Below are 16,802 nucleotides of genomic sequence, written 5' to 3'. Positions count from 1 at the left end.
TCATAATGCAAACCTCTTGATGTCATGAGATTGACTTACCTTAGACGTACCACTTAATTATGTGGCAGTGTCAATGAGTGTGACAGGCTCATAATTTATCGGTTATGTGGTAGTGGTGAGCAAAAACGAGCATAAGAAGCTCAAGTCTTTTTTTTTTTTTTTTTTTTTTTTTTTTTTTTTTTTTTTTTGTCTTAATTATGTGGTAGATTGTCAATGAGTGTGACAAAACTCACTGTCTCTCATAACGTGCTCTTTTGTTCAATGTGTGAATGTTTTAATTTCTCTGTGTTGGTCTCTCCGCTCATAAAAGCATTTGAACTTTCCTACCCAGGGCCCCCACCCAGGTGACTTTCAGGTAATAAGCAAAAAAAAAAAAAAAAAAAAAAAAAAACTAGTAGTAGTTTTTGAATTGTAGAAACGTTAGTTGTTCACCATACCTCTTTATTTATTCCGTCTTCTCCTTCTAATCCCACCTTCTACTTCTACGTTCTCATAGGCGATTCCCCATAGGCCTTTTTTCTCTGTCGTTCGTCTGTTGATGTTTTTTCTTGTCACCATCGTCTAGAATCAGTGTTGTTTGTGTAGTCAGTTGATACAGATAAGTACATTCCACCTCACCGTAATCTTGGTGTTAGATTTTCGCTGTTATGAACGCTGGTAATGAGCTTATTATTATTGTTTGTTTTCTTGTTTTAAATCATGCTGGTAGTGTTGGCGTTTGGGAGTATCTATGGAATTGTGATTAACATATCTAAATACATCACTAATATATATATATATAATATATATATATATATATATATATATATATATATATGACACGTAAAAATGTTCTGTTACAACATAATTCCATCTAATAATGAAAGGAGCTCATAAAAACGCCAAAAATATAGAAAGTAAGTTGTACTATATATATTTCAGAGACTGCTGTCTCTCTCTGTTCAGAGAGACAGCAGTCTCCGGAATATAGTACTTGCTTCCTATATCTTGGCATTTTTGTGGGCGCATTTTATATTATATGATATATATATATATAGTATAATATATACATATAATAATATAATTATCTACATATATATATATATATATATATATTTCATACATATATAATATATATATAGTATATATATATATAATATATATATAATATAATATAATATATATATCTATATATATAGAATATATATATTATATATATATATATATTAATATATATATCACAAATATATATATATTATGAATATATATATATATATATATAGATATATATATTATATATATATATATATATATATATTATATATGTAAAATAAGAAAACGATCACACCAAGTTACTCCCAAATCAGAAAATGTAACTTATCACTGTTATCACAAGAACTTGAGCATGATTTACAACAGCATCACATATTTTTTTTTAGGGGTAACCCCGATTAGCATCGCAGTGCGTCATTTGTTTCATTTCACGCAGAACTTGTCGCTTCTTGCAATGGTTAATTAGACCATTATACTCTGCTTCTTATGACGCTTTTTGCATTTGCAGCACTGGCTGTGGCTATTCGTCTACATCTGTGTTTGTTTGCTCACTGGTTAATTGTCGCTGTCAATTGTTATTTATTTATTTATTTGTTTATATATTTATTGCCCGTTTTCATTTTCAGATATCGCCATGTGTGTCGGACGATTTTTTTTAAATGGTTGTGTTTACTTTGAGTGCGTTTACGAATGTGTGTCTGTTGATAACATTTGACCCTAAATAAGTATATGTATTCCTAATATACATATATATGTATATATATATATATATATATATATATATATATATATATATATGGTGTGTGTGTGTGTGTGTGTGTGTGTGTGTATGTATGTATGTATAACTGAATCACGAAAGATTGGAACGTGATAAATGCATAAATAAAGGTATAAGCCACGAAAGAGAGTGAAACACTGGATTAGCTACCAGATCTTTCGACTCAGTCTGCTAAGTCAAGGACGTTGAGCCGAAAGATCTTGCAGCTACTCCAGTGTTTCACTTTCCTTCGTGGCTTATACCTTTATTATAAAATATATATATATATAATAATATATAATATATAATATATACTAATATCATATATATATATATATATAATTTTCGTCAGGTTTATGTGACAAACCATCCTTCCAGAACCAGCAAGAGAAAACATTGGAGATAAATCAGCAGCTGCTGTGATTCCTGTACTATATCCATATTGTATCCCGCAGATGCGTTTGGGAAATGTACAGGATAGCATTAGGTCTGACTTGTTTCCTGTATATCTGCTGTAGGTTCTTTACAATATATATATATATATATAATATATATATATATATATATATATATATGTGTGTGTGTGTGTGTGTGTGTGTGTGTGTTGTTGTAGTATGATGTGTATTAGTTGTATGTATGTAAACGCATGGCACACAAATGAATTTATGATCAACTTTAAATGTCACGTCTGCGTTTATGTCAGTTAAAAAATGTGGACTACATTCTACGTGTCTGAATATTCTTCCAAATTGTTGATAGAATATTTGTTTGTTTATTTTCCGGATATTTCCTTTGCCAGCAATTTGCGATAGTTTCTCTGTGTAATGTTTACTTCTCTTGAACGTGATTACGTTAACGTTTTTTATCACTTGTTTTTGTAAATGTCTCGGTAAAAGATTCCGTCTCAAACTGACGAGTGACATTTGTGCATTGCCATTGAATTCATTTCCTTATTCAAGTTACTTTGAATCGTACGTATGTCGACCAGATACGTTTATATCTAGATCAAGGCGTAAGTCTGTGAAAGCGAGTCTTGTCTCGTAAAAGTCTGTCAGGAATACACGAGTCTGGATGTAGTTTTATGTCAACTTACTCCTTTGTATTGTGAAGATTTATTGCATTTCGTGAATTGAGTGTCAGCTATGATTGCCGTAAGTTAACCCGCTCAGATCGACGATCTCCGAAATAAACTAACTATTGTAGATTCACATCAGCCGTCCTTTACGACGCTCCTGATTGGCTGTTGATAAGCCAATCGCAGAGCTGGAAACGCTCCGTCTCTCGACAGAGTTCACATATGCAGGATGATGTATGTTCCACTTCTGAGGGATACGTCTTTCAAAAATATCCTTCAGGAGAAGTTAGAACATACATCATCCTGCCTATGTGAACTCCCTCGAGAGAGACTGAGAGTTTCCAGCCCCAATCAGGAGCGTCGTAACGGACTGGCCTAGACATTAGATGCACGGTTGATGTGAATTTACTGTAGTGCCATTTCTTCGTTGGCCGTGACAGAGAGTGTGGATGTATGGTTGATTTTACTAACAACTTCAATTCTCTGACACGTTTATAGTATCCGGAAGCAATGTTTACACATCTTGGTGTTGTGTGGTTGTTTTCATTCTGTTTCTTTCAGATTTATTAAAGCAAGCAAGAATGCATGTTTTTTTATTTCGTGCTAATCACATGTTTATTTGTTACTTGTTTTACTCGTGAGTGGAATTCGCTGGTTTGTTAGTAGCACGTTCCATTGTGTCATTAGAGGCTTTCCATTTATTTTTTCAGAGCGAGTTCTCTCTTTTTGCACAGTTTCACTTGCTGAGTGATTTTATAGTTGACTGAAACCTCTTTCCAACCTAGATGAAAAGTTCATTTCTCCTTGCTGAGATGAAGAATATGAATATATTGGATTAGATTTTAAGTGGCCAGTACGACGGCTTCATTTATTTCTTTCAGCTGACCAACGGCCTCTCCTTCGCGCCCGACTCTTCGTAACGACTCACTGGGTTTACAAATTGCGTGATGAAGTTATAGTGTTTTTAGGGGATTTCTTACCTGTTACGGCTGCCATGCGCAGTGAATCTTAAAAATCCTCCTTGTATTTCATAGACATTTTAAAATCTTCGTTATATAAATAGAGAAAAAATATGCTATAATTGATAATCGATGCTGCTAGTTTGAAATTCGTTAAATTTTCATCAAAATCCCGAATAATTTCATTGTCAAAACCGAAGGGAAGGATGTCGAAGGACGGCGAAGGCTAGCTTTTGTCACTTGGTATTGAGTTGCCAATTAGTGTTTAAATAACTAATCCGCGTCACTGCCTGACGTAGGATCAACGAGCAATTGGCATAGTTGCTGTGTCAATCACTTCTGAGAGACTAAGGCTGTTTTGTTGGTGGCCCAAGAATACAGTAACATCTTTTTACACTCTGACTGCCACTTGATTTTGAATTTTGTAACCAACACTGTAGCCGTGTTGCTCATGTTTCTAATTATTGTGCCAGGTTGGGAATGTTCCACTTTCACTGTAGATTATATGGTGTTGGAAATATTGTGTGTAATGCCACTTAGAGTATCTTCTCTCATTTCATGTTGTGAGTCATTTTGCATTTCACGAGAGATTCATTCAATCCCTTGGAAAGTTTCCGAAAGGTTTTACTATAGTCTACCGTTTTATTGTAGCTAATCCCTTTTCGTAATGGTTGGAATGATTTGATTTGCTAACTGTCAGCTTGCTCACATTAGACTTCTTTATTATTAGCATTCACTCTCTATCATAGATGATTATTTAACTATTACAATGTTCATCTTGGTGTCACATAACTTGCAGTCCACCTTTCGGAGACAATCTTGTGAAATCTTAAGAGTCAAGAGTTGAAATAGCAGTCAAGTGGCAGTCGAAATATTGAATTTTTTTTTTTTTAATCTTTATTTTTCTCATTTGTTTCTTTCTTTGTTTTTTATCCCTCGTCCACTTATCGCCATACACTAACAATCCTTTTGGCATCACCAGTTTGCCCCCCGGTTCTCCGTCGACGAAGCGGTACACTTTCTCAAGTACCGTTCTCAGCGTCATGGCCAACAGGTAATACTAAGATTGTCAGATTCTTAAAGAACACCTGTAGTAGTTATCTCCCTTCCCCCCTCCACATCCCTCTCACTAAAATGGAGCAATGTATCATAGTCAAAGAACACATGTACACAACCAACTGATGTTTGTTGCTAAAAATCAAATGTGTAAAGAACGCTGCTGCTTTCCTGTCCAGTAAATTTGGTTTGCTAAATCAAGTAAGTCATAACAGTCACGCCCCTTCCAACCACTCTCTAGTTTGCTTGTTGAGAAAGAAGTAACACTTAGTCCACACACACCACACACAGTATGTACAGAAGCACAAATGACTGGCGTTCGTGTGCTTTGGCCCTTCAAGAACGTGTTGTAGCTGTAGTGGATCCAGCATCCTTCTCACGTCACGAAGAGTTTTTGTCATTGTTATTACTAAGGCCAAAGCACAACCTTTTTTTTTATCACTTCAGATATCTGTTAGTTGACATGCATTTGTTTATCGAGACACAGGAATTACTCCTGCTGCTTCTCTAGTGTTCAAGATTCGTGTTGGAGTAGAGGGTGAACCAGACAGCTTCTAGTGGAAAATGCGTCTGTAATTCAGGGTTTATGGTAGAGAGTAGATGGTGACCCCAAATTTATCTTAGGGTCACATGTACAAATAGTATTTTGAAATGGCTGTACCTTATTTTAGCACTTCTTGCAGATTACCTCAGCTCACACACTTTTCCCTGGTAGAGGGTGTATATATATTATATATATATATATAAAACTTCGTCATTGTAGATCATGCTTACAACTCACTCCATCCATGTACAGTACCTGTATGTTCAGGACATTCTGTTCATTTTCAGTGTGAATGAAAATAACAACTGGATGACTGGTGGACTTCTTCTGTTCTTTCTCTTTCAGGTGTCTCTGTCTTATTTGACGATCACTATGAACACTATCGTGAAATATGGATAATATATACTCTTCCTGAAATGTCATAACATATAAAATATACCTTTTCTAAACTATTATAGTCAGTAGTCAGTTACTTTAAACATCCTAGATAAAGTAAGGTATGTAGATTTATTCTATTATTAAACATTTGTAGAATAACTGAAATTTTAATTGAATAACTTCGGCCTTATTCAAATACATCTGCATGTTTTCTGCATGGTTTATTGATACATATGCTATATATATTTACACTGATTTATGTCATGCCCACACAGACATTTCTCAAATCAAAGAAATGTGGCTCATCTATTACGGAGCTGTTTACCTCGATGATATTATTTTTAAACAGAGTTTTTAATCCATTTATGTTGCATGGTTAAGTACATCATATGTCATTGGATTTTAATAATATATTGTTTATTTTCAGTATGGACTGATAAATGTATTACACTATTTCATGGTAATGACGACATGGTCATGCCACAATGGTATTGAAGTGATTTTATTTGTATAACCACTTGGATTTGCAGCCTCTGATGCAAAGGATGTAGTAGGTTGCCTATCTCACACCAGCCACATTGGTGGCGTGCGTATTGTGTCCCCATTAACTTACACACCCTCCGTTCACCTCTAGATAACCTCTAGATATTTATATCTAGATATAAATAAAGTCATTTGTATCATTTCCAAACAAACACTTTGATCTCAATCGAGGAAAATGTTTCGGCTTTGATTTAACCGAGTCCAAACCAAATATATTGTAGTGTCAGATCATGATTGCTAGAATAATATTGATTCCCTGAGCCCCGGTTACTGTTGGCTAGGGTGAGTCAAGTTATGCCTTGGTGGATTTAATCCTATTATATATTCTTAGAGATCCCGAAGGTTGAAGTTCGTGAGAGTCTGATACTGTAGTTCTGTAGCATACGTAGGGCTTAAGGAACTGGCATTTTTAATGCTGTGTAAGATTCAGCTGTGTTAAGCCTGTTTCATTTGGTATTGTAATTTTCGTTGAATTTCTTCATCAAGAAATCCTCTTGGTGCCAATTCTGTATATCAGTGTGTATTGCATAGTTAAGTTTTTTTTTATATATATTTCTATATTTCAGATTTTTTTAACGAATGCATTGTTCATGAAGAACGAGTATAGATTCGTTCTTCATGAATAATCAACATGTTTTTTCTAAATAGTTATTTTTATCAGCTCCCAGTCATCTGTATGTGCTTGCACATATATAGGATGATATTTCGAGAAAAGGACTCTCTCTCTCTCTCTCTCTCTCTCTCTCTCTCTCTCTCTCTCTCTCTCTCTCTCTCTCTCTCTCTCTCCAGAGCTAATGAAAGGCACACGATGACTTTACCAGTTACCTGTGTTTATGTATCAGTAATAATAATCAGCTGAATATGTGGCCTCTTGGTTAGATCTTCTTATGGGACATTTTTGCACCTTCATTTGCATGATGCAGCGAGATTTGCAATCGTAAATTGGAGGGAGGACGGCCCTGAGATTTGCCAATCGTAAATCAGGAGGGACGCTGAGATTTTAGGCAATCGTGAAATTGGAGGGAGGAGGCTCGGATATTTGTAATGTTGAGATGGTCGGGAACCTCTTGAAGATTTGTCATAGGTTTAGAGTTGTAGGGACCGCTGATGAATTTGGTCATGTTAATATTGTAGGGCACTCTGAGATTTTGTTTCATGTTAGATTGTCTAGGGACGATCTGAGATTTTGTCATGTTAGACTTTGTAGGGACGCTGAGATTTGTTTGTCATGTTAGATTGGTAGGGGACGCTGAGATTTGTCCATGTTTAGATTTTGTAGGGCGGACGCTGTAGATTTGTCCCATGTTAGCTGTGTAGGGGACGCTGAGATTTGTCATGTTAGATTGTAGGGACGGACGCTGGGAGATTTTGTCCATGTTAGATTGTAGGGAACTGCTGAGATTTGTTCATGTTAAGATTTGTAGGGGGGGGACGGGCTGAAGCGTTTGTCATGTTTAGATTGGTAGGGACCGCTTGGAGATTTTGTAAATGTTAGCTTGTGAGGGACGGCTGAGATTTTGTGAATGTTAGATTGTTAGGGACGCTAGAAATTTTGCTAATGTTAGATTGTAGGGACGCTGAAATTTGTAATGTTAGATTGTAGGGACGCTGAGATTTGAGTCAATGTTTACAATCGGAGGGATGCTGATATTTTGTCCATGTTAGATTGGAGGGAATATCCCCTGAGATTTGTTTTAGTTGTAAATTGGTGAGGACGCTGAGATTTGTAATTTTAAAATTGAAGGGACGCTGTGTAATTGAAATGTGAATAGTAATCCCCGTAGACTTAGGAGCGAGGTCTTTTTACATTCTATTTTTGTGAGGGATGTTTGGCGCGTTGGGTGTTTTCGTCCAGTTGTTTTTCCGTCGCTTTGATTTATTCCCGTCGCCATTTAACAAATAAAATCAATAATCTGAACAAAGGGACACTTTTGGATCAGCTTTTGCCGCTAACACCACGAATCACGTCCGCTTGTGAAAGGTATTAATTCCCTTTTTGTAACAAGAATTAGCGGTCGATTGGTCCGAAATCCTAACTAGTACTTCCTGTTGAAGGGCGCGCTTTTTTTCAGTAAACAGCTTAACCTTTTATGATATGACACGATCTGTTTGTTCGCTGATCCTTATCGAATGAATTTAAACTCAATCATTTATTATTCAAATCATGAAACTCGTTATAGGTTACGGGCTGTTGTTGTTCGTACAGCCCTATTGATATCGATAGCATACGTTATGGTGAAGCTTTCGTAGACAACAATAGAATGAGTGGTTTTGTATTAGGGAACGATTCGTTGGTGAGATTGGATTTTGAAAGCTGGCCTCTACTTATACACGATAGTGCAACGTCACCGTGATAAAACCACAGCCAAAGTGAACGTCACTTGGGAAGTAAAAAAGAGGGTTATAACCTTGTAGTACCTGATCTGTTAAAAAAGAAATCCACAATTATATATAAAAGTATATTACTTTTTAGAGAAACAGACTTTCGCCTCATCAATGTAGACGTCTATACTGATGAGGAACACCGTTCAGGTGTTCGAAAGTCTTTCATTACATAGTAATTAACTTTTAAAATATAATTGTGGATTTTTTTTTATAACAGATTGTTCTTCAAGAGACTGTGAATTTCTTAACATTCCCAACTCCAGTTAGATTATGCCGCTGAGGTCTACCGGTGATGCATCAGTTAAATTCTAGTAGGCTCATCGGTCTTTGTTATTTTGATGAGTATTTGTATATTTATAAAAAACAAAATAGCATGGTTTGAGAAATCGCCTTGAAAGAGCACTTCCAGAAAATGCCTGATACCTATTCCATTAGAAATCTTTAAGTATCAAGGCACGTGAGAGATGGGGTTACTTGTACCCATTATTATGGTGTGAAGGAAGCCCAAAGGAACTCCAGCTAATCCAGGATGGAACAGAAAATGATCAAGCACTGTATCTAGTTGTGGTAGAGGCGATTTATAGGTGAGGGTGGTTTGCTTATCCGAAAGTATAAATAAATAAGAAGGGAAATACGGAAGTGTCATTTGGAATGGAATGTCACTTTGCCACTATGAGGAAGACGAAGTGAGACGTGGGCATAATCTTATCCTGAACTTCTCTTGTGGATATTCTAACTGTTACTGAACACTGTATAGATCTGGCTATGAAGTTGAGTTTTATAGCACAAGTTTCAAAGCTAAATCATTTAACGCTCAACTTATTTTGTGATTTATTGAATATGTTTCAACTTGAGTAGTAAAGCACGAGGTTTAGAGCAAAATCAATTACAATACTTAATTATTTTTATGATATATTGGATATATGTTTTGCGCTCAAACTTTGTATAGAAACTCGTTAACAACGAGCCAGAATGAAGGCAAAAAGCCAAGCAGTTGTCTAAATGTAATCAGCGTTGAAAATGATGAAAGGTAAAAAACCAAGCTGTTGTCTAATGTATTCAGCGTTCAAAATGATCGAATTAAAAAAACCAAGTGGTTGTCTAAAGTAATCAGCATTGGAAATGATCAAAGGCAAAAACCAAGCGGTTGTCTAATTTATTAACTGTTAGAAATGAGAGAAAGCAAAAAACCCAGCGGTTGTCTAATGTAATCAACATTAAAAATGATGAAAGGCAAAAAACCAAGCGTTTGTCCAATACATTAACTGTTGGAAATAAGCAAAGCAAAAAACCAAGCGGTTGTCTAATGTATTAACTGTTGGAAATGAGCAAAAGCAAAAAACCAAGCGGTTGTCTAATTTTATTGGCGTTGGAAATGACCGAAGGCAAAAAACCAATTGGTTGGCTAATGTGATCAGCGTTGGAAATGAGTGAAAGAAAAAACTAATCGGTTGTCTAATGTCATCAGCATTGGAAATGACCGAAGGCAAAAAAACTAATCGGTTGTCTAATGTATTCAGTGTTGGAAATGAGTGAAAGAAAAAACCAAGCAGTTGTCTAATGTCATCAGCATTGGAAATGACCGAAGGCAAAAAAACTAAGCAGTTGTCTAATGTATTCAGTGTTGGAAATGAGTGAAAGAAAAAACTAATCGGTTGTCTAATGTATTCAGTGTTGGAAATGAGTGAAAGAAAAAACCAAGCAGTTGTCTAATGTCATCAGCATTGGAAATGACCGAAGGCAAAAAACCAAGCAGTTGTCTAAATGAGGTCAACACTCGAACAAACGTCAATCTGCACAAAACAGAAATAGGATGAAAAACGCGATTGAAGTTTTGCAATGTTTACATTATCATATTTACGTTAATATTATGCTATGACATCATTCTTTTTTTTTTCAAAATGAAGCTAAAAGCATTCTCTTTACAAATATGTGTGTAAATATTATCTGTGTATCCAAACTGTACCTCAAACAACACTATAACTGCAAAAACCGAAGTTTGTCAACCTTGGAATGACGATATAAGTGATAATTGTGAATGGTATGATGTCATTTTTTTTCTTCAACATTATATTAACCTAGATCTTAGAAACTTGAATAATTAAAAACTAGTAGAATTATATAATGATAGGAAGAAGAAATAAAAAAAAGAAAACTAGAAAACTTTATTGTATAAGAATGGTGTTCTGTAAAATTATTTAGTTATGTAGCTCTCCTTATGACGCGTCTTTGGTCATCATTCATAGTAGGCCTACGTGGTGCAATCACATAACTGCATACCTAAAAAATGTATTAAAGCATACTGTACTCCTAAAAGCATGGTAGGATGCAAGATTTACTAGCACCATTTTTTTAATACTCTTAATTATGCATAATAAAAAGAGTATGACTAACTTTTTTCCCCCATTTAACACATCTGACTATCCAATAATGGGTACAGTAATGATAGGCTAATATATTTTTAAAATCCAGTAAGGTATACTGATTGGAAGGTATTTCCACTAGGTTTTTTTACCATAAACAGACCGAGGAGTAGTTACGTGTGCACTCGCATTATTCTTTTCACACTGAGCACTACATTCTACTGCGTTGTTTTCCATTTAATTCGATTCCTTATGTTTTCTACGTATAGTTGATGATCACAATAACTGTTATTTTTGTCAGAAACAATGATTAATGACAACCAAACTAAGTGCTCTTTAAATATGACGTCATACCAAATCAAAGAACCTCATTGTTGGACGCATGCAGATAACGTTTTGTTCGACAGAACATTCTCCGGGCTCCTTTTCTCTCAAATAACCGCTTACCTGCAATTTTGCAGATATACTGTTGTTCGATTCATTTTCATCCCAGGCTCTTTCACTCGAATAACAACTCACAAATATTGCGCATTCAACATTCTAGTTACTCTCACTCTCCTTAGATTATGAACGCGAAAAAATGTATTTTTTTTTACAATTTCTAAACACTAGTATATAGAAGAAGAGTTACTGCATTCGAAAATATGTATAACTCAAAATCCGAAAATTTGCAGATAGACGGTTGTTTGAGTGGCGGCCTCAAATGTAATAAGCATTGAAAATGACCGAAGGTAAAAAACCAAGCGGTTGTCTAATGTAATCGGCATAGGAAATGACCGAAGGCAAAAACCCAAGCGGTTGTCTAAATGTAATCAGCGTTGAAAATGACTGAAGGTAAAAAACCAAGCAGTTGTCTAATGTAATTCGCATTGGAAATGATCGAAGGCAAAAAACCAAGCAGTTGTCTAAATGTAATCAGTGTTGAAAATGACCGAAGGCAAAAAACCCAAGCAGTTCTCTGATGCAATCAGCATTAAAAATGATGGAAGGCAAAAAACCAAGCGGTTGTCTAATGTATTCGGTGTTGGAAATGAGCAAAAGCAAAAAACCAATCGGTTGTCTAATGTAATCCGCATTGGAAATGACTGAAGGCAAAAAACCAAGCAGTTCTCTAAATGTAATCAGCATTAAAAATGATGGAAGGCAAAAAGCCAAGCGGTTGTCCAATGTATTGGTGTTGGAAATGAGCAAAACAAAAAACCAAGCAGTTGTCTAAATGTAATCAGCATTGAAAATGAGCAAAACAAAAAACCAAGCAGTTGTTTAAATGTAATCGGCGTTGAAAATGACCGAAGGCAAAAAACCAAGAGGTTGTCTAATGTATCATGGAAGAAGTGAAAGATCAATACCAACAGTTGTCTAATATCAGTGTTGGATGAGTGAAACATAAAAACCAAGCATTGTCTAATGTAATTCGTGTTGGAAATGATGAAAGCATAAAACCAAGCATTGTCTAATTGTCTAATGTATTTCAAGTGTTTGGAAATTGAGGTGAAAGCAAAAAAATAAAAACCCTCAGCAGTTGTCTAATGTATTCAGTGTTGGAAATGAGTGAAAGCATAAAAACCAAGCAGTTGTCTAATGTATTCAGTGTGTTGGAAATGAGTGAAAGCATAAAAACCAAGCAGTTGTCTAATGTATCAGTTTTTGTTAAATGACGTGTTTGGGAAAGCATAAAAACCAAAAAGCAGTTGTCTAATGTATTCAAAAGTGTTGAAAAAATGAGTGAAAGCATAAAACCCAAGCAGGGTTTTTTTTTTTTGTCTAATGTATTCTGTGTTGGAAATGAGTGAAAGCATAAAAACCAAGCAGTTGTCTAATGTATTCTGTGTTGGAAATGAGTGAAAGCATAAAAACCAAGCAGTTGTCTAATGTAATCAGCGTTGGAAATGACCAAAGGTAAAAAACCAAGCGATTGTCTAAATGTAATCAGCGATGAAAATGAAAGAAAACCAAGTGGTTGTTTAATGTAATTAGCGTTGCAAATGATCGAAGGCAAAAAAACCGAGCCGTTGTCTATGTAATCAGTGTTGCAAATGATCGAAGGCAAAAAAACAAGTGGTTGTCTAATTTAATCAGTGTTGCAAATGATCGAAGGCAAAAAACCGAGCCGTTGTCTAATGTAATCAGTGTTGCAAATGATCGAAGGCAAAAAAACCAAGCGTTTGTCAAATGTAATCGGCGTTGCGAATGATCGAAGGCAAAAAATCCGAGCGTTTGTCTAATGTAATCGGCATTGCAAATGATCGAAGGCAAAAAATCCGAGCGTTTGTCTAATGTAATCGGCATTGCAAATGATCGAAGGCAAAAAATCCAAGCGTTTGTCTAATTTAATCGGAGTTGCAAATGATCAAAGGGAAAAAACCAAGTGTTTGTCTAATGTAATCGGCGGTGCAAATGATCGAAGGCTAACTCCATTAATCCGAGATTCAAAGAGACAAACAGATCCAGCCACCCGACTGAGGGAGAGAAGGAAACGGGTCAAGCCAATGGAAATGGAAAGAGAATAATATCGGACGCGGAAGAAGAACTGAAACGATGAGGGTCAGATCACATATATATTTTTGCGAGAAGCGAAAGCTTTTATTTTTGCTCTCGAAACTGGCGGCTGTTATTTCATGGAGAGCTTGATGAAACTCCCTGCGAAGGATGTATTAGATGTATTTTTCAGGTTACACTGAGCTTGTCTCGCCTTGTTTTGGGGGTATCTTTGCTCCATGATTCGCTATGTCAGAATTCACTTGACTAGAAAACATATGTATACAGAAATTATGTGTGAATTCGTAAAGTAACTATGTCTACAGGCATAACCAGCCTCGTTTCACGGACAGAATCAGCTCCGTTTCAGGGAATCCCTTCTCACCCCCACCCTTGCGGAGGGGGGAGGTAGGATGAAACCCCCTTATAAACCATCTAAGGTGTCCCCACCACAACCTGCCAAGTTTCATGGCCATCGGACCAGCCGTTTGGCCGTGATTGAATGATAGATGGACAGACAGACATTAAGCCCATTATAGAAAGATATGAGGTTTACAACAGAGAAGTGATAGACTTAGGATTCTCTCTCTCTCTCTCTCTCTCTCTCTCTCTCTCTCTCTCCTCTCTCTCTCTCTCTACACATCTTGGCTATATTCGACTTCAGTTACTATACTTCCCATGAATGGGAATGCTGTAGTATTGTTTATTGTTGAATAACGAAAGCGTCATTGCATATGGAATGCTGTAGTATTGTTTATTGTTGAATAACGAAAGCGTCATTGCATATGGAATGCTGTAGTATTGTTTATTTTTGAATAACGAAAGCGTCATTGCATATGCAATGCTGTAGAATTGTTGAATGACGAAATAGCTAATACCTCCGTATGATTTTATGAATCCACTCCAAGAAGAGAACGTAAGGCAGATACCTGAATCGAAAGAATCACTTGGACGCCGCCTTCCCGGAAATAGACTTCGTCGAAGGTGACAAAAGGGACATTCATCTTCAGCTCTCCCCCTACTTTCCCCGCTAACAGAGAGAGAGAGAGAGAGAGAGAGAGAGAGAGAGAGAGAGAGAGAGAGAGAGAGAGAGAGAGAGAAACTGTGATGCCATCATCCTTCAGGGTTTTTCATATACGTGTATTTTTCTCAGATATCCGTTTATAAAAGTTCCATAATTTTTTTTTCTTTTTGTATGGTCCTCTCTCCCTCTCTCTCGAGAATCTGCTTTTTTTACTATTCAGGACGGATGTATAGCCTTCAAGTGAAAAAAAATAAAAAGAAAAGTTTCTCCTCGCTTCTTTTCATGTTCTTCTTCTTCTCTGAGGCTTTTTCCTTCGCTCGTTTTTGGAAGTTTCTGGCAGCTGCGGGATACCTATTCATCTGTACAGGTTGGAAATCTTGTAACGTCTCCCATCTTTTGGGACATTTCTCTATCATCATCATCATCATAATGTATGGGATATCAAAGCTGCTCTATCAGGGACGTATATCCGCTTGGATGATTGTGTTCACTACTCTTGACTTTTATGTTATCTTCTCTATTCTTACGTAAGTTATCTGTGCTTTTTGCTTAGGTGTAATTAGTGTTGTGTTCGTTTGTGTGTGTGTGTGTGTTTGTACGCTTTATATGAAAGTTTAGGCATTCTGTTATGATGGAGCTACGGTGAATTTTGAATACAATAGCTCATTAATTCTTCCAAATTCTCTCTCTCTCTCTCTCTCTCTCTCTCTCTCTCTCTCTCTCTCTCTCTCTCTCTCTCTCTCTCTCTGTGGTGTTCGTGTGTATGTGTTTGTAGGCACTATATGAAAGTTTAGGCATTCTGTTATGGTGGAGCTACGGTGAATTTTGAATACAATAGCTCAATAATTCTCTCTCTCTCTCTCTCTCTCTCTCTCTCTGTGTGTGTGTGTGTGTGTGTGTGTGTGTGGTGTTCGTGTGTATATGAAAGTTTTGGCATTCTGTTATTATGGAGCTACGGTGAATTTTGAATACAATAGCTCAATAATTTCTCTCTCTCTCTCTCTCTCCTCTCTCTCTCTCTGTTTGTGTGTGTGCGCAACTAGTGTTCCTTTATTCCTCGGATTTCTCGAAAAACTCAAAGATTAATGGTATCTTTTATAAACTCCTTTGTTTTGTCTTTGCAAGAAAAGCGAATATTATTTTTCACCGAAGTTCCAGATTTATGTCCGATCATTCGTTTGGCCAAACTAGTTGTGTGGAGTATTAAAAGAATGCTTTTTCTGCCTTCTTTTTTTAATTCTTTAACATCAACAAGTGGAAATAAAATTTATATTTCGGTTATTCAAACAAGCACTTGACCAATCCTTACTAAAAACATATTAATTTTCTGCTTCTTATAAGTGATCGCTAGTGTTTTTTTTACAACTATTATGTCATTGATGTTTACCCGTTAGCATTCTTTTCCAAATGATAAGACAGAAATTATGTATGATAAATTCGTAAAGTAACTAAGTCTACCGGCATAACCAGCCCCTTTCACGCCAGAACCAGCTCCATTTCAGGGAATCCCTTCTCACCCCCAACCTCTTCGGAGCGGGGGGGGGGGGGGAGGTAGGATAAAACCCCATTATAAACCATCTTAGGGGTTCCCACTATAACCCTGCCAAGCTTCATGTCCATCGGACCAGCCGTTTGGCCGTGATTGAATGACAGACGGATGGACAGAAATAACGCCCATTATAGTATAGTAATATAGTAAGATGTTATACTGGTTTCGGGACTGTCAGGGGTTAAATTCTGGCGTCCGCAGCAGTTATTCTACTATTTCATTATATAATGTCTTTCATGACAGAAAACCTTGAAAGGGTTAGCACTGACAAGTGTGCCTTGATCGACGTGTAGTTGGTGCTAACTGATCACTTGCAGCGTTCCCATGACCCAAGCTTCCTCGCTTTCCTCTTTCTAATTGTTATCCGCACCCTTCAATTCTCTTCTTAGCCGTCTAGTAGGTTCTCTAACTCCGCTCCTCGTTTGGTAACTAATCCTCCTAGGAAGCCCTCTGAGAATCTATAGAAGAGAGAAAAGGCAATTAGCTCTGAGAGTCTATAGAAGAGAGAAAAGGCAATTAGCTCTGAGAGTCTATAGAAGAGAGAAAAGGCAATTAGCTCCTAATTAATGGATCTAATTTCATCGCCGTCATTGCAACGTCGCCAGACAGTTTTCCGTTGTGTATATTGTCTGAAAATGGTAAACAATTAGGATTGTAAC

The 16,802-nt window shown here is 36.5% G+C and overlaps 1 protein-coding gene across 12 annotated transcripts in view; it reads left to right on the top strand.

The window, feature by feature from the left end:
- Positions 1–16,802, top strand: part of LOC135212740 (SH3 and cysteine-rich domain-containing protein-like) — a 635,516-nt gene that overhangs the window by 478,071 nt on the left and 140,643 nt on the right. For 8 of the 12 annotated variants that reach the window (XM_064246464.1, XM_064246463.1, XM_064246462.1 and 5 more), the window contains exons 11-12: positions 332–355; positions 4,806–4,877. The exons of 1 other annotated variant lie outside the window; for it this stretch is intronic. In XM_064246464.1, coding sequence (XP_064102534.1) covers positions 332–355; positions 4,806–4,877 — 96 coding nt within the window. The remainder of the gene's footprint in view (positions 1–331; positions 356–4,805; positions 4,878–16,802) is intronic. 3 more of the 12 variants (XM_064246457.1, XM_064246460.1, XM_064246455.1) reach the window with 2 other exon arrangements.

The sequence above is a fragment of the Macrobrachium nipponense genome, chromosome 41 (genome assembly GCF_015104395.2).
Source record: "Macrobrachium nipponense isolate FS-2020 chromosome 41, ASM1510439v2, whole genome shotgun sequence".
NCBI lineage: Eukaryota > Metazoa > Arthropoda > Malacostraca > Decapoda > Palaemonidae > Macrobrachium > Macrobrachium nipponense.
The sequence above is the reverse complement of the archived record's forward strand: the minus strand, read 5'-3'. Positions and strand labels throughout refer to the sequence as shown.